We start from the raw sequence: 21095 nt of genomic DNA, 5'->3' as shown, positions 1-21095 counted from the left end.
TAAAAAAAAAAAAAAAAAAAAGTGACATTTCATTTTTTTTTCTTTTTTGCTTGCTGTTTTGCTTTGTATTTTGTCTGTTCCACTATGGATCCGGTTTCGGTTTTGGCGAAACAATTACAGGGGTTATCCCTTGAAGTGGCAGGATTAAAAGCAACAGTGCTGCAGCAGCAATCCTTGGGTTCCACCGTTGCTACGGGAAACCAAGGTACTCCTGAGCCAAAAGTGGCTTTACCTGATAGGTTCTCAGGAGGGAGAGACCAATTTGTAACCTTCAGAGAAGCTTGCAAGTTGTTCTTCAGGTTACGCCCTAGATCCTCCGGCGGTGAGGTGCAGCGTACTCAAGTTGTGCGTAATAGGTGTTTCTGGGTGTAGTAGTGCAATATACACTAACCTGGTACGGCTGACTCTCTGCATAGGCAGGTAAGGGTAGAAATTGTTCGTGACGCCAGTGCCAAGTAAACGGTGGCACGCCGTTTGCGGAAAGCAGGAATAAATTGAGGAGACGTGGTATTAAAGCAGAACTCCAACTTTAGTAAGTTTCAGACAGAGACAATATTGGAATCGCAGTTCCTCAGCATGCAGTCGATTATGTAATACGGTTGATGCAGGCAATTACAGCTTTAGCAAGGTTATTACAGAGTGTTAAACACAGGACTTGCAGTACAGGAGCTTGCACTCTATTTCTGTCTGATCCTGGAATATAGCAAATCTTCACCAAGGCCCATTAACCTAGTTCTGGCTTTATATCCTTGGCTGTAGCTTTATAAAGTACCTCCTCTGTTATTCTGAGTACCTCTTGCTTCTCTGCTCTTGGCCTCTGTCTCTCTCTCGGCTTCCTTAGACTCTTTCCTTTTAAATATTCCTGTTTCTGCATAAGGGAATTCAGGAGGGAATCTTCTCCTGGACAGCAGGCTTCAGGCCTGGACTGGTTTCTGACATTGTCTAATCTCCAACTGCAGATCACAGACACTAGACTCCGTCTGACTTCTACTTCCCTGACTGGGCCTTATATAAACTAGGGCTCCCTAGCTCCCTCTAAGGACTAGAAGCTGGAATAACACCCCTAGCAGGCCTGCACATGCAAGTTTCATAGTAACAGGGAAATACATAGCATTACATTACATGACATTTTATAAAACTGACATATAACAACTTCCCCATAATTAAGGAGGGACGACAGCACACCAAGTGACCTTTGGTAGTGACGGGTATTACAGTCCCCGTACACTACAGAGGAACAACGGGTGGGCATTGTAATTTCTCTCCTGCAAGGAGATCCGCAGGCTTGGGCTTTCTCCCTACCATCAGACTCTCCGGCCTTACGATCAGTGGAGGAGTTTTTTGAAGCCCTGGGTCTCGTATATGATGACCCGGACAGGGTCTCACTGGCTGAGTCTAAGCTGCGTAGACTTCGGCAAGAGAACCGGTCTGCTGAACTATATTGTTCCGAATTCCGTAGGTGGGCTACTGATACTTTATGGAACGACTCGGCCCTTAGGAGTCAGTTCTGCCAGGGGTTGTCTGAAAAATTAAAAGATGCGCTGGCGATATACGAGGTCCCTGGGTCTCTTGAGGCTGCTATGTCTCTGTCCATAAGAATCGACAGACGACTCAGGGAGAGACTATTAAATTTTACGGAGGCCTCTATAGGGCAGGGATCGGTCTGTTATGGTCCAGTCGAACCAATGCAAATAGGGGGCGCCACTAGACGGGTGAATCCTCCTAAATTCCGCCGTAGGTCAGAGGTTTGTTTTCGTTGTGGGGGGAGGGGTCATTTTGTAAAGGTTTGTCCCTCAGAACCCAAGAGACCACAAACAAAGGAGCCGCCGGAAAACTAGAGTCCCCAGACTGTGCGGAGGAGAACAGTCTGGGCGTATTCGTTTCCTCCATACGCATGTCTCAGTTTTTGTTGTCCGCTACCGTTGAGGCGGGCAATAAAACTGAGATCTGTTCCGTCTTTTTGGACAGTGGGGCGGGGGTGAACTTGGTGGATTCACGGTTTGCTCAGGCTCTGGGTTTTACTCCGGAACCGGTATGCAGAACTATTCCTGTTTTTGCCATCGACTCCTCCCCTCTTACTCAGAGAGAGTTAACTCAGATCATCCATAATATCCATCTGCAGGTAGGGGACCTCCATAAAGAGCATATCTCTTGTTATGTCCTGGACGGTCTTCCGGCTCCTATAGTATTGGGGCTTCCCTGGCTGGTGACTCACAATCCAGTGGTGGATTGGCAGGCCGGGGAGATTGTGGAGTGGAGTGAACGTTGTAAGGACAACTGCTTGAGTAGTAGGTGCTCTACACTCTCTGTAACATCTTTACCTGCCTTTCTGTCAGATTTTATGGATGTGTTCTCTGAGAAGGGTTGTCAGGGGTTACCACCTCATCGTCCATATGATTGCCCGATTAATCTATTACCTGGGGCAAAACTACCTAAAACCCGGTTATACAATCTTTCCGGCCCGTAGAGGAAGGCTATGAAAGATTATATTTCGGAGAGTTTGGCTAAGGGACACATCAGACCCTCTTCTTCACCTGTGGCTGCAGGGTTCTTTTTCGTTAAAAAGAAAGATGGGGGCCTACGTCTTTGCCTGGATTTCAGGGAATTAAACCGGATAACTATCCGAGATCCCTATCCTCTTCCTCTCATTCCCGACCTCTTTAATCAGGTTGCTGGTGCTAAATGGTTCTCCAAAATGGATCTCAGAGGAGCCTATAACCTGGTTCGCATCAAAGAGGGGGATGAGTGGAAGACGGCTTTTAATACTCCGGAAGGTCATTATGAAAATCTGGTCATGCCATTTGGTCTTACTAATGCGCCTGCGGTATTCCAACATTTTGTCAACGATATTTTTAGTCACCTTATCGGGAGATTTGTTGTGATATATCTTGATGACATCCTGGTCTATTCCCCAGATCTGGATACACATAAGATCCATGTGAGACAAGTGCTGCAGATTTTAAGGGCCAACAAATTGTTTGCTAAGTTAGAAAAATGTGTGTTCGCCGTAAAAGAACTGCCATTTCTGGGGTATGTGTTGTCAGATTCAGGTTTCCGCATGGATCCAGAGAAAGTCCGGGCGATTATAGACTGGGATCTGCCTGAGAACCTGAAGGCATTGCAACGCTTCCTGGGGTTTGCCAATTTTTATAGAAAGTTTATAAAGAACTATTCCTTGGTGGTCAAACCACTGACGGACATGACCCGAAAGGGATCCGATTTTTCCAAATGGTCACATGCAGCCAAAACTGCCTTTGCGTCTCTGAAGGAGAGGTTCACCTCGGCCCCTATTCTCGTACAGCCAGATGTCTCGCTTCCTTTTATTGTAGAGGTTGACGCATCAGAGGTGGGGGTGGGAGCGGTACTATCTCAGGGCCCGTCCCCTGGTGAATGGCGTCCGTGTGCTTTCTTTTCGAAGAAATTGTCTACTGCTGAAAGGAACTATGATATTGGCAACAGGGAACTTTTGGCTATTAAGTTGGCCTTTGAGGAGTGGCGTCATTTTTTGGAGGGGGCGGTTCATCCCGTCACGGTGATTACTGATCACAAAAACGTATTATATCTGGAGTCTGCTAAACGTCTTACCCCTAGACAGGCTCGGTGGTCGTTATTTTTTACTAGGTTTAATTTTGTAATAACCTATCGCCCGGGGGCAAAAAATACTAAGGCGGATGCATTGTCTCGTAGTTTTCCTGGAGGGGGTGATGTTGAGGTACCAGAGCCCATTTTGCAAAAGGGGGTGGTGGTCTCTGCATTACACTCAGGTTTGGAGGGGAGGGTGTTGGAAGCCCAGGGGGACGCCCCGGCCTCCTGCCCCTCGGGTAAACTGTTTGTGCCAGAAAATTTACGACTGGAGATACTAAAAGAACACCATAACTCCACACTGGCAGGACACCCAGGTAGTAGGGCAACCTCTGAGTTAGTGTCTCGTCGGTTCTGGTGGCCTAAATGGCGCCAGGAGGTGTTGAATTTTGTGTCTGCATGTGCTACCTGTGCTCGTTCTAAGGTAGATCATACTCGTCCGGCAGGGCGTCTTTTACCTCTGGCCATCCCCAACAGGCCTTGGACGCACCTGTCAATGGATTTCATTACGGATCTACCAGTATCAGCGGGGAAGACTGTTATTCTGGTAGTTGTTGACAGATTCAGTAAAATGGTGCACTTTATTGCTCTTGCCGCATTGCCTAATGCTAACACACTGGCTCAGGTTTTTATTGACCACATCGTGAAGCTTCACGGGGTCCCTTCCGATATTGTTTCGGATCGTGGTACCCAATTAGTTTCTAAATTTTGGAAAGCTTTTTGTTCTCGTTTAGGGGTTCATCTGTCGTTTTCTTCATCTTTCCATCCACAGTCCAACGGTCAGACTGAACGTACCAATCAAAACCTAGAGACATATTTGAGATGCTTTGTTTCCGAAAATCAGGAGGAATGGTCATCTTATTTACCGTTAGCTGAGTTCGCCATTAATAATCGTCGTCAAGAATCCACTGATAAGTCACCATTTTTTGGTGCGTATGGTTTCCATCCTCAGTTTTGTACGTTTAGTGAGGGGGGGCCGTCTGGGATTCCCGAGGAGGAACGATTTGCGTCTTCACTTTCTTCAGTGTGGCAGAGTGTGCAAGAAAGTTTGAAGAGAATTGGTGGTAGATACAAACGTGCGGCTGATAGGAAGCGCTCTGAAGGTCCGGACCTTGGGGTGAATGACTTGGTGTGGTTGTCTACCAGAAATATCAAGTTGAAGGTTCCCTCGTGGAAATTGGGTCCGAGATTTATTGGTCCTTATAGGGTAATTAAGATCATTAACCCGGTGGCTTTTCGTCTGGAGCTACCTCAGACTCTAAGGATCCATAATGTCTTCCACAGATCTCTGCTTAAGAGATATGTAGAACCTCCTGAACCATTGCCACTACCGCCTCCACCGGTGGTTGTTGATGGCAGTCTTGAGTTTCAGGTAGAAAAGATTGTTGATTCACGATATGTTCGCCGCTCTCTTCAGTACCTGGTGCACTGGAAAGGTTATGGTTCCGAAGAGAGAATGTGGGTTCCAGCATCAGAGATAAAAGCGGACAGACTCATTCGGGCTTTTCATAGCTCCCATCCGGAGAGGCCTGGTCTTGAGGGTCCAGGGGCCCCTCGTAGAAAGGGGGGTACTGTCACGACTGTGACTGATCCAGACAGGTCTGGGAGGAGAAGGTCGCAGCGACTTGCTACTCGCGATAGCTTGTGAGTTTGCTCCGTGGTTCAGGGTATGTCATCTGGGTTTTGCCTTGTGAACCTTTTTGTCCTGACTGGGAGTTTGTAGGCATCCTTCTCAGGTGAGTCCTGTCTGCCACTCCCAGCTACTATATTAGTTTCAGTTTCACTTGCAGTCATTGCCAGATATAGTCCTTACTTCCAGTGCTACTCTGACCTTGGAAGGAGATCGATTGATGGTGTTGCTGTGGAGCTCTTGTCCGGCGTGGACTGTCGTGTTTGGGATCGCCTTCTCAGCTCGTGACTGGATAAGTCTATCTGCTGTTGATTGTTTGTTGTTGTCTTCCCCTGTTGTTCTCCTAGACGTGAGTGATGGTGACTAGCGCTCCCATCGGCCTTTCCCCAGTCCAGTGTTAGGGCGACTGAGGGTTTAGGCATCCAGCTCGCCGCACGGGTTCACACCCCGTCTAGGGTATCAGGGCAGACAGGTGCCAGCTTAGGGTGACTCAGGGGTGACCATTCTATTTCCCATCCGTAGATAAGGGTCCCCCTTCCCCTCCGTCTGGTGCGACACGACTGCTGCTGGGATAGCGGTCGTGACACCAGGTCATCTGGCGCAGCACCCCATCACTCTCCTTCATGGTCAAATAGCCCTTACTTTTAAAGTTTTCCCAATTTTTCGGCTGACTAACTGACCTTCATTTCTTAATGATGGCCACTCGTTTTTCTTTACTTAGCTGCTTTTTTTCTTGCCATAATACAAATTCTAACAGTCTATTCAGTAGGACTATCAGCTGTGTATCCACCTGACTTCTCCTCAACGCAACTGATGGTCCCAACCCCATTTATAAGGCAAGAAATCCCACTTATTAAACCTGACAGGGCACACCTGTGAAGTGAAAACTATTTCAGGGGACTACCTCTTGAAGCTCATCAAGAGAATGCCAAGAGTGTGCAAAGCAGTAATCAAAGCAAAAGGTGGCTACTTTGAAGAACCTAGAATATGACATATTTTCAGTTGTTTCACACTTGTTTGTTATGTATATAATTCCACATGTGTTAATTCATAGTTTTGATGCCTTCAGTGTGAATCTACAATTTTCATAGTCATGAAAATAAAGAAAACTCTTTGAATGAGAAGGTTTGTCCAAACTTTTGGTCTGTACTGTATCTCTACACTGTCCCTCAATTTTTTTTAAATTATTTTCTCACAACCACTAAATAGTTTCCCAAAGCTGAGAGAATAGTGCTCCTCCGTCTAGATGTGATCTCTATAACAGAATAAAAGATTTCAAGATTATGGAACATCTCACTGGGGTTATATACAGGATGGAGCTGGGTCCCCTACTTGGCCGGACCTGTAAAGGGAAGATTACTTACCTGTTTCCTAGCACTGCCTCGCCAATCCTTGTCCTCTGGGCCTGTGATGCCCTGCTGGGGTCCCTCGCTGTAAGCATCCAGTTTGACATTGCCGCAGCCAATCACTGGTCATGGCGGAGACTGGAAAAAAAGCATTCTGGTCTGCGTGGGATGTAGTTTATGGCCTTAGGCTAAATTCATACCACATTAGGGTCAGTCAGGCTATGTGAAATGTTCCTGCAGAAAATGTTCTGACATCTGCAACTGTATGTCTAGACAGTTGTGTTGAAGTGCACCGCTAACCCTTTTCCTCTGTTGCCCACCTATTTTTTGTCTACAGTTTCTCAAGAGTTTTGAACAGATTCTATAGAAGAATAGAAAAAAGGGGTTGTTCGGTTTCCCATATTATTGCCCTATCCTCAGGATAAGTCATCAATATCAGATTGGCGGTGGCCTGACTCCTAGCATCCCCACCGATCAAGTGTTTGAAAATATCTCAGTGCTCCTACGAGCGGTCTTCGAAATAGAATATGTGGTTAAGGCTACATTCATGTATGCGGTAGAGCCTTCCGGCAGGCTGTTCGGGCATTGAATACCGGGAATTGGACGGACAAAAACCGCTCCATGCATTCTGTCACGTCCCGATCTAGAGCACTCTGGCATGCTGTTCTTTGTTGGAACAGCCTGCTGGATCTCTTACTGCATGTGTGAAACTAGCCTAATACAGATAAATGTAAGGTTATGTGACTGGAACAGAAAAAAAGGTCACCATTCTTTTCTTTTGTGTCATAGAAAACGGATCCGTCACCATTCACTTACATTGTGTTGGATCTGTCTTGCTCCGCATCCCAGGACGGATCTCAGTAGCAGAAAGGGAAAGCGCAAGTGTGAAAGTATCCTAAGGCTACTTTCACACTAGCGTTTCTATTTTCCGGTATTGAGATCCGTCATAGGGACTCAATACCGGAAAAAAACGCTTCCGTTTTGTCCCCATTTATTGTCATTGGGGACAAAACGTAACTGAACAGAACGGAATGCTCCAAAATGCATTCCATTCCGCTCTCCTACTGGAGAGCCAACTGCTGCATGCTGCGGTTTTCTTTCCGTCCTGGGATGCGGAGCATGACCCACAATGCAAGTCAATGGGGACGGATCCATTTTCTCTGCCACAATCTGCCACAATAGAAAACTGATCCATCCCCCATTGACTTTCAGTGGAGTTCGTGACGAATCCGTCTTGGTTATGTTACAGATAATACAACCGGATCCGTTCATAATGGATGCAGACGGTTGTATTATCAGTAACGGAAGCGTTTTTGCTCAACCCTGCCAGATCCAGCAAAAACGCTAGTGTGCAAGTAGCCTAAGGCCTCGTTCACATCACCGTTTCTCCTTTCCGTTCTCCGGCTCCGTTGAGAAGCAGGAGAACGGAAAGGACGGATTCTGCAGATAACTGAGACCTAACTGAGCGTAACGGAGCCTAAAGACCCCATAGACTATAATGGGGTCCGTTCGGTGTCTGCTCAGAACATGATTTCGAAAGTTAGTGGACAACAAACTAAAGTGTAGCAATCAGTGCCAGGCAGCTGCTGAGAAGGAAAATATGGTATAAAATAAGGTAATAAAATGTATCAGTTGCACATGTTGAAAGCCGTTGATGAGAAAGTTTTTCTCTATACAAATGACTCGTTAGATCGCATATGGAAAATGTTGTACTGTTGTGGTCACCCTTGTACAAGAAAGATGAAACCGCTAGAGCAGGTTAAGAAACAGGCCACCAAAGTAATGAATGGAATATTTCCTGCATTTAGAGGAAACAGGGTTTCTACATCATTATACAGATAGTTTCTTGACTAGATGAGCAGTGAGCCTGTGAAGATCTGTGAACAGAATGTTCTAATGTATTTTATTCAGAGATGTTAAGGACAGTGTCAGACAGCTGTGTGTGGTCTGTGAAGCTCAGTTTGTGCGATGCTGCATTTTCCAGATTGACCATGTCTAGTCCGACCCAAACTCACTCTCATACATTAGTCTATGATGCTGTGAGCTCCCGCCTGCCACCAGAATACTGTCCCAGGCTCAAATGATTAGTCAGACACAGTCATTGGCTTTGATGCAGAGAGTTCGGGGTCAGATGAGCTTTAGTCTGCTGTCGCACGGACCACACACAGCTTTATGAGTTTCTAAAGAGGTTGGCCGGTTTCATATATTGATGACCTATCCTCTTGATATGCTTGAAGAGAATCCAGCGCTCATACGCGTGTACATATGACCTATCCTGAGCATAGGTCATCAATATAGAAAATTGGGCAATATTACCTTTTATATGCGCTAGTGGAGTCATTTATCAAACTGGTGTAAAGTAGAGCTGGCTTAGTTTCCCATATGAACCAATCAGATTCCACCTTTCATTTTTGACATCTCCTTTGGAAAATGAAAGGTGGAATCTTATTGGTTGCTTTGGGCAGCTAAGGGCTCTTTCACACTTGCGTTGTCCGGATCCGGCGTGTACTCCACTTGCCGGAATTACACTCCGGATCCGGAAAAACGCAAGTGTACTGAAAGCATTTGAAGATGGAACCGTCTTCAAAATGCTTTCAGTGTTACTATGGCACCCAGGATGCTATTAAAGTCCTGGTTGCTATAGTAGGAGCGGGGGAGCAGTATACTTACAGTCCGTGCGGCTCCCGGGGCGCTCCAGAATGACGTCAGGGCGCCCCATGCGCATGGATGACGTGTCCAATGCGATCACGTGATCCATGCGCTTGGGGCGCACTGACGTCACTCTGGAGCGCCCCGGGAGCCGCACGGACGGTAAGTATGCTGCTCCCCCGCTCCCCGCTACACTTTACCATGGCTGCCAGGACTTTAGCGTCTTGGCAGCCATGGTAACCATTCAGAAAAAGCTAAATGTCGGATCCGGTAATGCGCCGAAACGACGTTTAGCTTAAGGCCGGATCCGGATCAATTCCTTTCAATGGGCATTAATTCCGGATCCGGCATTGCGGCAAGTGTTCCGGATTTTTGGCCGGAGCAAAAAGCGCAGCATGCTGCGGTATTTTCTCCGGCCAAAAAACGTTCCGTTCCGGAACTGAAGACATCCTGATGCATCCTGAACGGATTTCTCTCCATTCAGAATGCATTAGGATAAAACTGATCAGGATTCTTCCGGCATAGAGCCCCGACGACGGAACTCTATGCCGGAAGAAAAGAACGCAGGTGTGAAAGAGCCCTAAGGCTACTTTCACACTTGCGTTTTTCCTTTCCGGCACAGAGTTCCGTCACAGGGGCTCTATACCGGAAAAGAACTGATCAGTTTTATCCCCATGCATTCTGAATGGAGAGCATTCCGTTCAGTTTGCATCAGGATGTCCTCAGTTCAGTCGTTTTGACTGATCAGGCAAAAGAAAAAACCGCAGCATGCTACGGTTTTCTCTCCGGCGAAAAAAACTGAAGACTTGCCTGAACGCCGGATCCGGCATTTTTTCCCATAGGAATGAATTAGCGCCGGATCCGGCATTCAGAATACCGGAATGCCGGATCCGTCGCTCCGGCATGCGCATGCGCAGATCGGTAAAAATGTGAAAAAATGTACAAGACGGATCCGTCGGTCTGCATGACAAGCGGAGAGACTGATCCGTCCTTGCAATGCATTTGTGAGACGGATCCACACCCGGATCCGTCTCACAAATGCTTTCAGTCAGCGGCAGATCGGCGGATCCGGCGGGCAGTTCCGACGACGGAACTGCCCGCCGGATCACACTGCCACAAGTGTGAAAGTAGACTTAGCCAGTTCTACTTTACACCAGTTTGATAAGTGAACACATAGGTTTCTAGAGTTTTGTCATATTTGTAGCCTTAAAGAGGTTGTCTTGGCTACAGACATTAATGACCTATCCTCAGGATAAGTCATCAATATCAGATCAGTGGGAGGTTTGTCTTACACCCAGCACACCCACAGATCAGTTCTTTGGGTACCTCCGGCCCCGGAAACTATACAAAGTACGGAGCAGAAGATGAAAGCTCCTTACACTGTGTCATTTCTGGTGCTGGAGTACGTCAGAGATGCTCCCATTCAGTTGACCCTGGCACGGCCACTACACCAGGTGTTGAGCTGTGCTCCGTGTACACTATAGTTTCTGGTGCTGTCGCTGTAGGAATTAGATGATCGCTAGGGTGCCAGGTGTCAGACACCCACCGATCTGATATTGATGACCTACTGTATTCTGAGTAGGGATCGACCGATTATCGGTTTGGCCGATATTATCGGCCGATATTGAGGATTTTGAACGTTATCGGTATCGGCATCTATTTTGCCGATATACCGATAACGTATGGGGAACACAGAACGCGCTGCTCTCAGCACTCTCTGTGTTCCCTCCGCAGCACAGGGGAGAAGGAAGCCGTGTCTCCCTCCCCCTGTGCTGCTGCTGCCGCTGCCGCCAATGAGAGGAGAGAACATAAGAGGAGGGGCGGGGCTGTGGCCACTGCGCCACCAATGAAGATAAGTCTCTCAATCATTCATATACAGGAGGCAGGAGCTGGCTGCAGAATCACATAGCCGGCTCCCGACCTCTATGAGCGATAGCTGCGATCCGCGGTAGTTAACTCCTCAGGTGCCGCGGATCGCAGCTACCGCTCATAGAGGTCGGGAGCCGGCTATGTGATTCTGCAGCCAGCTCCCTCCTCCTGTATATGAATGATTGAGAGACTTATCTTCATTGGTGGCGCAGTGCGCCCCCCCCCAAGCCCCCCAGTATTAATCATTGGTGGCGCAGTGCGCCCCCCACCCCCATCCCAGCCAATAGTAAAAACATTGGTGGCGCAGTGCGCCCCCCCCCCCCAGTATTACTCATTGGTGGCAGTGGCCACAGGATCTCCTCTCCCCTGCTCCTCCGATCGGAGCCCCAGCTGTGTAAGCCTGGGGCTCCGATCGGTTACCATGGCAGCCAGGACGCTATTGAAGCCCTGGCTGCCATGGTAAGCTCCATGCTGCTGTGTGCACTATGCACAGAGCAGCAGGGACAGTGTGAGCTCCTATTCACCCTGATAGAGATCTATCAGGGGGAATAGGACAAGGGTTCTAGTCCCTAAGGGGGCTAAAAGTTAGTAAAAAAAAAACACAAAAATATTAAGTATAAATGAAGAAGATTTATAAAAAAAAATACACATTAACAATAAACAAAAAAAATACACATTAACAATAAACATATTAATTTTCAGCAGATTTGTGTAGGAATTTTTTTTTTCTCAAAAATGAAAATTCCCAGAATATCGGTATAAATTATCGGCTATCGGCCTGAAAGTTCACAAATTATCGGTATCGGTATCGGCCCTAAAAAATCAATATCGGTCTATCCCTAATTCTGAGGAAGGTAATATTAGACTGAGGAAGTTAAATATTTTCAACAGAAACTAATATGTATGGAGTGACTTAAATATGATTTCCAGAAAAACATCTACCAATTTTTTTAATTTAAATAAAAATGCCAAAGAGTAATTGATGGAAGTGTCCGTTTAAGGTGATGAAAGTTGGCATTTGTCTCATGATGGGTTTTTCCCTTGCTCTGGATCAACATTGCAGAATAATAAGTTGAACCAAAACAGTTTATAAAGGACAAGTGCGATTACCAATATCACTTACCACATTACAGAGGTCCAAACTGCAACTAGAAGCCAATTCAGAACAAGTCATTTGTCCCAAGCTTCATGGATTGGGTTTCCACAGCTGAGCAGCCATATCCAGATCTGGATCCACCTTGCTCAGATATTATTTTCAGCTGGAGCAGTGTACAACACACTGAAGTGGGTTATCTGGAGCGATTATTCTGACAGATCTGTTTGGGTTGGGTGCATGTAAAAAAAAAAACATAGAGGGACATTTATCAACCTATTTATGTCACATTTGTGGAGTAAATGAGTTGAAAATTCTGGCGTGTACCGTATGTGAAATCATTTGTGACTTTAAGCTTCTTTCCACTTTTTTGAAGTGGTGAGTAAAGCGGTGGGGCTTAGCAGGAAAGCGGAGCTTCGCTCTGGCTTCCAGATTCACTATAGCTTACGCCAGAAACTGATGTAAGTTATAGCTAAAGATGACCCCAGTTTCTGGTGCACAGGTTGCCACAGATAAACCTAATTTATTGAGAGGCATCTGCCTCTTAATAAATTAGGTGCATCTCACTCCGCATGGAGGGATCAAGACTGGCCTATGGGAACACCAGTCTTGATAAATGTCCCTTAGTCCAGTGGTCCTCAACTCCAGTCCTCAGGGCCCACCTGCCGGTCATGTTTTCAGGATTTCCTTAGTATTGGGCAGCTGATATAATTAGTGTCCATCCATCAGGATTTACCACAGGTATTCATTCTGTGGGATACTCCTAAATCCTGACCGGCAAGTGGGCCCTGAGGACTGGAGTTGGGGAACCCTGCCTTAGGGCTGTTTCACACGAGCGGATGCCGTGCGTGACATCCGCTCCGTGAATGACAGCCAAGACCCGATGCAGACTGCAGAAGCACGGAGCATTAACATGATTGATAATGCTCCGTGCCTCTCTGTGATCTCTTTACTCCGAAATCACAGTGACAACTTTATCTCACTGTGATTTCGTAGTAAAGAGATCAGAGAGAGGCACGGAGCATTATCTATCATGTTACTGCTCCGTGCTTCTGCAGTCTGCATCGGGTCTTGGCTGTCATTCATGGAGCGGATGTCACGCACGGCATCCGCTCGTGTGAAACAGCCCTTAGTCTTTTCCATAGTATATTACCAACTATGAAGTCTGGTGGAGAAGGAATAATAGTCTATGGCTGTTTTAATGGTTTAGGCTCAGACTTTTAAGTTCAAGTGAAAGCAATTCTTAAAGGCATTGTCCAGACCCTTACATTATTTTTTTTTTTTACTTGCCTAGAACGCTAGGAAATCATAAAAGAAGTCCTACTCGACCTTACTGATCTCTTTGCTGCTTCCATTCAGAGGCTGTCGCTGGAGTCTTTGTGGCTGCCAAAACATTTGATTCTGCAGCACACAGGGAATCCTTTTGCATTTACTGAAGCATTGATGCGAATTCCTGAAACTATGATCCAGAATTTAGAGGGATTTCTGTTATAACAACAGAGGAGGGGTGCAAGACTAATGGAGAATCCCATATGAATGGCCTGAGATATACAGCTAGCACGTATGATTGTGATATTTTAATATGTATATACATGTACTTTTAATGGTAATGAAATCTAATGGAGCTGAGTTATGGAGAATTTCTAAGACATGTAAAGGTAGCGTTGTGGCACTGATTCATACCTCTACTTTATGAATTAAATTCCTTGGATCTGCCTTTATGGGAACTGCATATGTTTTTGGGATTTTACATTTATACCTTTTGATATTATTAGAACATATTTATTTTCTTTATTCCTATAGGTGATGGCTGAGGTGGAGGGGCAGCAGAAGAATCTGGTACATGCAATTGAATCCCTTTCAGGCTCGGGCCCTCTCTCTGCCTTGGACCAGGATTTACTCCTACTGAAAGCTACCTCAGCCGCCACCCTCAGCTGCCTTGGAGAATGCCTCCACATACTACAGCAGAGTGTTTATCAAGCTGGACAGAACAACAAGCCTGTCATGTCAGGTGAGTAGAGCAGTTTTAGATTAAAAAAAATAATAATACAGAAGGGTCCTTCCTTCCATTTTCTCTTGGCCCAACATATCTTGACATGTCCAAAAAAACTTGATTTTGTGATATTCTGTCTCATAAATAACCATGTCACGTGTTGTTAACTGCAGCCTTTTGTTTACTAGCATGTCACATATTGTATTGAACTGGTTTCATGAGAAACTGGAGTCCTTCACCAAATTTGAGCAAAGGTAAGGGTGGGCACATCTGTATAAATGGCTTTGCTTCATAAACCACATCTAAAAAACCATGAAGGTGACCTCTATTGAATACATTGATTTCTCTAAGGGATCATGCACACGGCCCGTAAGTGTTCTGCAGTCTGCAAATCTCGGATCTACAAATCACAGACATCGGCCTGCTTTAAAAATGTCCTATCCTTGTCCACAAAATGGACAAGAATAGGGCATGTTCTATTTTTTTGCGGGGCCGCGGAATGGACTGACGGATGCAGACAGGACACAGATATGCTGTCAGCATCTTTACCGGCCCCAATGAGATGAATGGGCAAAAGCACGAATCGGATACAGACCAAAACTACAGCCGGGTGCATGGGCCCTAACTTGCAGAAAAGAGCTGGTAACCCTAGGGGAAGCCTCCTTTAGCTAGACATCTGTCCAGTGATGGATGTGTACCATTACATAGTGATTGTCCTGGCTCATAGGCTAGGCTCTGATCAGAGAACCACCAATAACATCCATGTAAAAGGAGTGTATGAGCATTGATTGTCTTTATAAAGTGTACCTTGAGTTTTTGAATCTCCTTATATGTAATTTATTAGCTGGGATTTCCACTATGATATTTAATGGTTCCCATAGACTTAAAGGGAATCTATCTATCGATTCTTAACCCGTTTCTAACTGTTTTTACGGCACTATAGCACTGTTCTAGCCGTTTTTAAATATGCCCTTCTATACAGAATAATAATCATTATCCCCCCCAAAATATGCAAATGAGGGTGAAAAGAGCCCAAATGGCGGTATTTATTTATTGTGGGACCTAGCCGCGTCAATCAGTGCGCTCCACTCCTCCCCACTCTTCTTTCCTCCTCCTAGCAGCAATGATGTCATCTTGCTGCCGCCTCAAAACTAGCACAGTCGCATGTTCACCTTACTGTGTGGGTTTGCGCTGTCGGAAATCTGTTGTTCGTGGCTTCAATAACTGAACAATAACTGACTCATGATGTCATCTCTGCCAGGAAGAGGAACGAAGAGTGGGGAGGAGCGGGGCTCGATGATGATGGGCCCAGCTGGGCTCCACATCGGATAAGTACAGCCCCTTGGGTTCTTTTCAATCTCATTTGCATATTTATAAAAAACATTTTTTGGAGGGATAGTGATTATCATTCTGGATATAAGGGCATATTTAAAATGGGCTAGGGCAGCGCTATACGGGCAGCATAGTGGCTCAGTGGTTAGCACTGGCGCCTTGCCAGCGCTGGGGTCCTGGGTTCGAATCTGACCAAGGGCAACATCTGCATGGAGCTTGTATGTTCTCCCCGTGTTTGTGTGGGTTTCCTCCAGGTACTCCTGTTTCCTCCCACACTCCAAAGACATACTGATAGGGAACTTAGATTGTGAGCCCCACTGGGGACAGTGTGATACTAATGTCTGTAAAGCGCTGCGGAACATAACAACGCTATAGTGCATTAAATAAATTTTAAAAATATATAGTGCCGTACTAACAGAAACAGATTTAGGATTGTGACGCTTTAATGGGGCTGTTTTGTTAATGGCGGCTCTTTTGACAATAATGAGCACTCAATGTTACACCGGAAATTTTCCATTTGTAATGTGATATAAATTTGTATGTTAGGTAGTTAAGCGCAGAGAAGCTGTAAGTGTATATGAAAGAAAACGCACCATAGGGTAGTATGGCCTAGATAATGTAACTGGTTAGCAGAATACAAAATTTGAGGCTCACCTTGAGCGGTTGTGCTAGGTATAGGCAAAATTCTATAGTAGGCTTTTTGTGAGTAGTTGTCCAACCGCCGGGTATGCTGCCATAGCGTCCACAATTTCAGAAGGAAGGGACCAAATTCCTCAGAGCCAATAACGTTTTAGATAGCTAGGACTCCAGTTGAGGCGCAGAAACACTGGGCAGGACAGATGTAGTTATGAAGAAAGGTTCTTCTTTATTAGATATTGCTCATCAGGTGAAGCAGGTAAAAACTGCTTCACCTGATTTTTTCATATACACTTACAGCTTCTCCACTCTAAACTGCCTAACTTCTGACCATCTGGAACATCCATATATATATATAAGAGCAGCACATAGGGGAGATCTAACGCCTGGATAATAAATATGGATTACATCCCAAATCGGTTGGAACAACGGGAACGTCTGATAAACCAGTGCACCCGGATTCCACCCATGTGCAATCCTGAATCTGACTCCAATGAAACAGCAAGTATAGATGAAAAAACTTTATTGTGTCTATTTAACAAACTAGAGAGACTGATGTTGGATGAAATCCAGCATCACCTAGATGCGATTTTTCTAGATATCTATGTACGAAAAAAAATCGGCCCACATGGCCTCAGGCTACGTTTCGAGAACTCATTTAAGAGGACCCCGTCTTTTGCGAGGACTGGGACTTATATCTTTTGGAATGTGCCAAAAGGCTTATGACAAGGTTAATAGATAAAAGGAGAGCGCTTTATCTAGACCTGAACAATAAAATACATGAATCCTATCTCAAACTTTCTAGATATAGATCATGTGCGGCCGTCACAAAGTTCGACCGCATGATAACTGCCAGAATACTAGCATATGAAAAAGAAATTCTTTAAAAAAAAAAAGGGTACTGAATTAGCAAGGGACAGATCAGATTTTGCTACCAACAACAATAAATTTTAGTTAAAAAATGAACAAGCAAATTACGCTAACACAAACAATCCGCATAAAGATTCAGAATCCTCCACCAACAGGATAAGTAGATCACTACACCACACACCACAGACAAATCCTGAACCAAAGAACAAAATCCCAAATGCATCACATAAATACAGAAAGACAGGTCATACATACAGTATATCAACAGTAACAGATCCAAGAAACTCCAAGAACCACCTATAAACAAAAAACAACAATATAGAAAATACAAACAAAGTCTCTCTCAATTTATTTGCACTCAAGATCAGTCTATAGAACATCGACAGAGAGACACTTCATTACAAAGCTCAGGGCATTTTGCCAATATCCATCTAAATATACCCAATCCTTCCACTTCCAAGGTGAATAGAGACGATGTATCCAATCTGGAGTTTAATACCCTATTATTCTCATCTGAGAATATTACGTCTAGGTGTGGCAAAGCATAACAGACCCCTTACACTAAGATTTCTCCTACCGGTTTCAGTGCAGACATCCTGGCAGAATGTGCCCCACTCAACTTACCACCTACTCAGTTCACTACATATTCAAACTCTCCAGTCGAATCTCTACCATCAGATCTAGAGGCGGATTCACTCATAACCATCTATAACCATACCCCCCCTGCAGACTCTCATCCATTGAGTCAACCAAAATGCATACCTCAAGTTCCCTCCGCGGAACTCTTTAGTAACACCTTACAAACAAAATCTACAAATCCAGAAGATACCAACATAGACATTAACACTTCAGAACTTCATCCTCTAGTGGGAACATCAACTTCTTAGTTTTTTTTAGCCCTACCTCCACTTATCACCCCCACTGCAATATACCCGATTATGAAAAGTCCCAACAGCACAACCATCACCAATTACTTCCAACCCCTGGGACGGAAATCTGCAAAAATAAAAAATTCAGAAGGGGATGCAGAGGTGGTAAAAGCAAAAAGAAAACAATAAAAAAGACGAACATAACAAACCCCCCAACACCACAAACTACAGGTATTTTCAACTTATCCTCATACAGACTAACAAAGGATGAAAACTCCCTACTAGCAAAAGGTTTATCCTTCTGCCCAACATCAAAAATCAATGAGTTTGATTTATTTCTTGATCTAAATAAATTTATTAAAAAACTCCCCATGAAGAGACATTTTTAAATTATGGAGCAGTCAAAAATACCACAATCCAAAATGAAAAGCGACATAGACCAACACCTTTCTTTGGGCGTGCCATCGGGCCTTAAGCCACCTTCTAGTTTCTACCCTCTGCACCACAAAGGTAATTTTATCGATACCTTTTATTCCATTGTAGCTGAAGAACTCCCTCAGATAAATTCAATCACCGTTCCGAAATATAACCTGAAACCTCACGAAAAACTAGCCATGAAAAAACTCTAATCTAATTTAGATATAATCATCCAAAATGCGGATAAAGGGGGGGGGGCATACTCATTCAAAATAGAGACGATTACATTAATGAAGCACTCGGGATTTTTTCTGATACCGACTATTACAAACCCCTTAAAGAAGACCCCTCCCCACTGGACAAATAAGAGTTTCAGTCATTAAGTCAGCAGATGAGATCCTAGACAAAAAGGAAATAGAATTTATAATAGTCACAGACTCGACATCTTCCTAAAATTCACAAGAACCTTCAAAACCCACCAGGAAGGCCCATTATTTCTGAAGTACTCTCACTCACAAGAAACCTGTCACAATACATTGATATCTTTTTACAGAAACACGTAGTATGTCTGAAGTCATATATTAAAGATTCATCATAATGGAACTAAAAAATATTAAATGGAAGGAAGACTTCCATTGGCTTACTCTAGATGTGTCAGCCCTTTACTCTAATATTCCCCATGGATTAGGGATAAAATGTACAGCAGACTTTCTAGCAAAAGATAAATCAATGCCAACACAACAAAAGGAGTTTATTACTAAAAGTATCGAATTTATATTGACAAATAACACATTTAATTTTCAAGACCAAATCTACAGACAGGTACGGGGTACCGCTATGAGCACGAGATTTTCTCCCAATTTTGCAAATTTATTTATGGGCTAATTTAAGGAAACTTATAACTACCAAATGAAATATTGGACCAACAATATTATCTTTTTTAAAAGGTACATCGATGACCTAATTATCGTCTGGAAGGGAGACAGCAAAACTAATAAAGAATTCATGAAAAATCTAAATGACAATCAGTGGGGAATCTCATTCACGGGATCTCATCACAATAACAAAACAGAGTTTTTAAACTTGGAAATTTTTATACAAGGGGGCGAGATTTTAACCAGGACTTTTTTTTAAAAAGGTGGACAGTAACAGCTACCTCCATTTTAAAAGCACACATTACAAAAAATGGAAACAAAACATTCCATTTAGCCAGTTCAAGAGAAATAGACGAAACTGTACTTTGGAAAAGGACTTCGAACAACAAAGCGAGGTCTTACATCGAGATTCAGAGAAAAGGGGTACCCTGAACAGATAATTATTGCAGCAAAAAAACAAGCTTCCGAGCTCACCCAATTGGAGTGTCTGTTGCCGAAACCTAAAACAAGAACAAAAGAGAGTAACCAATCATTGAATTTTATCACCACCTTCAACCAAAACCACAACCTGGTAAAATCTATTTAAAAAAAAAAACACTGGCACATTCTAAAAAAAGATCCCATTTTAAGTTAAATTATCCCAAAAGTACCCATTCTCACCTATAGAAGAGCGTGCACCCTATAAAACATTTTAGCACCAAGCAGAATAAGAGACACAGAGAAAACAGATGAACACTTAGATGTTCCACAAAAACAAGGTAGTAAAAGATGTGGACAGCCTAGATGTCTATGTTGCGAGACCATCTGCCAAGCCACTTGTTTTGAAAACAAAATTGATGGAGCAACCTTCCCAATACTAGGGGCACTGGATTGTAACTCCACACACGTGGTTTATGTTTTGGAATGCCCCTGTGGCATACAATATGTTGGGCGCACATTGCACACACTACGCAATAGACTAAATAAACATAGGTCGAATGTTAACCCCTTAACGCCTAGCGCCTTACATGTACGGCGCAACCAGACATGTACGGCGCGCTGATCGGGCCAGTGCAGGAGGTGCGCCTGCCCGATCAGCGGCAGGAGTCCGGCAGTCACTGATAGCCGGACCCCTGCTGTATGTGTCGGCATCGGTGAAATCACTGATGCCGGAGCATTAACCTCTGCACGGTCAGTGCTGACCGCGGCACGTGCGGACTTCAGATGTGTGCAGGGTGCCCATCGCGTCCCCGCGCTGCTGTGACGGGGACCCAATGGCAGGGAAGGCAGCCCCCTGGATCTCACAGGCAGGAAGTTGTAAGTGTATTACACTCAGTAATACACTTACAGCCAATGCATTACAATACAGAAGTATTGTAATGCATTGTAAAGGGAATCAGCCCCCCAAAAGTTGAAATCCCAGAGTGGGGCATAAGATAAAGTGAAAAAAATATGGAATTTATTTATTTTTAAATAGGGAGAAAAAGAAAAGTAGACATATTAGGTATCGCCGTGTCTATATCGACCGGCTCTATAAAAATTTCACATGACCTAACCCCTCAGGTGAACACCATAAAAAAATAAAATAAAAACTGTGCTAAAAAAATTATTTTTTGTCACCTTACATCACTAAAAGTGCAACACCAAGCGATCAAAAAGGCTTATGCCCCCATAATAGTACCAAACTAACCGTCACCTCATCCCGCAAAAAATTAGAGGCTCTCAGAATATGGAAACAATGAAACATGATTATTTTAAATATAAATATGCTGTTATTGTGTAAAACATAAATAAAATAAAAAAGTATACATATCAGGTATCACCGCATCCGTAAGAGCCTGCTGTATAGAAATATCACATGAACTAACCCCTCAGGTGAACACCGTAAAAAATAAAAATAAAAACAGTGTCAAAAAAGCAATTTTTTGTCACCTTACATCACATAAAGTGTAATA

The 21095-nt window shown here is 44.3% G+C and overlaps 1 protein-coding gene across 1 annotated transcript in view; it reads left to right on the top strand.

The window, feature by feature from the left end:
- OSBPL10 (oxysterol binding protein like 10) overlaps positions 1-21095 on the top strand; it is a 469724-nt gene that overhangs the window by 285164 nt on the left and 163465 nt on the right. The window contains exon 5 of the mRNA XM_040433369.1: positions 13973-14180. Within this exon, the coding sequence (XP_040289303.1) occupies positions 13973-14180 (208 nt within the window). The remainder of the gene's footprint in view (positions 1-13972; positions 14181-21095) is intronic.

The sequence above is a fragment of the Bufo bufo genome, chromosome 5 (genome assembly GCF_905171765.1).
Source record: "Bufo bufo chromosome 5, aBufBuf1.1, whole genome shotgun sequence".
Classification (NCBI taxonomy): Eukaryota; Metazoa; Chordata; class Amphibia; order Anura; family Bufonidae; genus Bufo; species Bufo bufo.
This window is presented reverse-complemented; position numbering and strand designations above follow the sequence as displayed.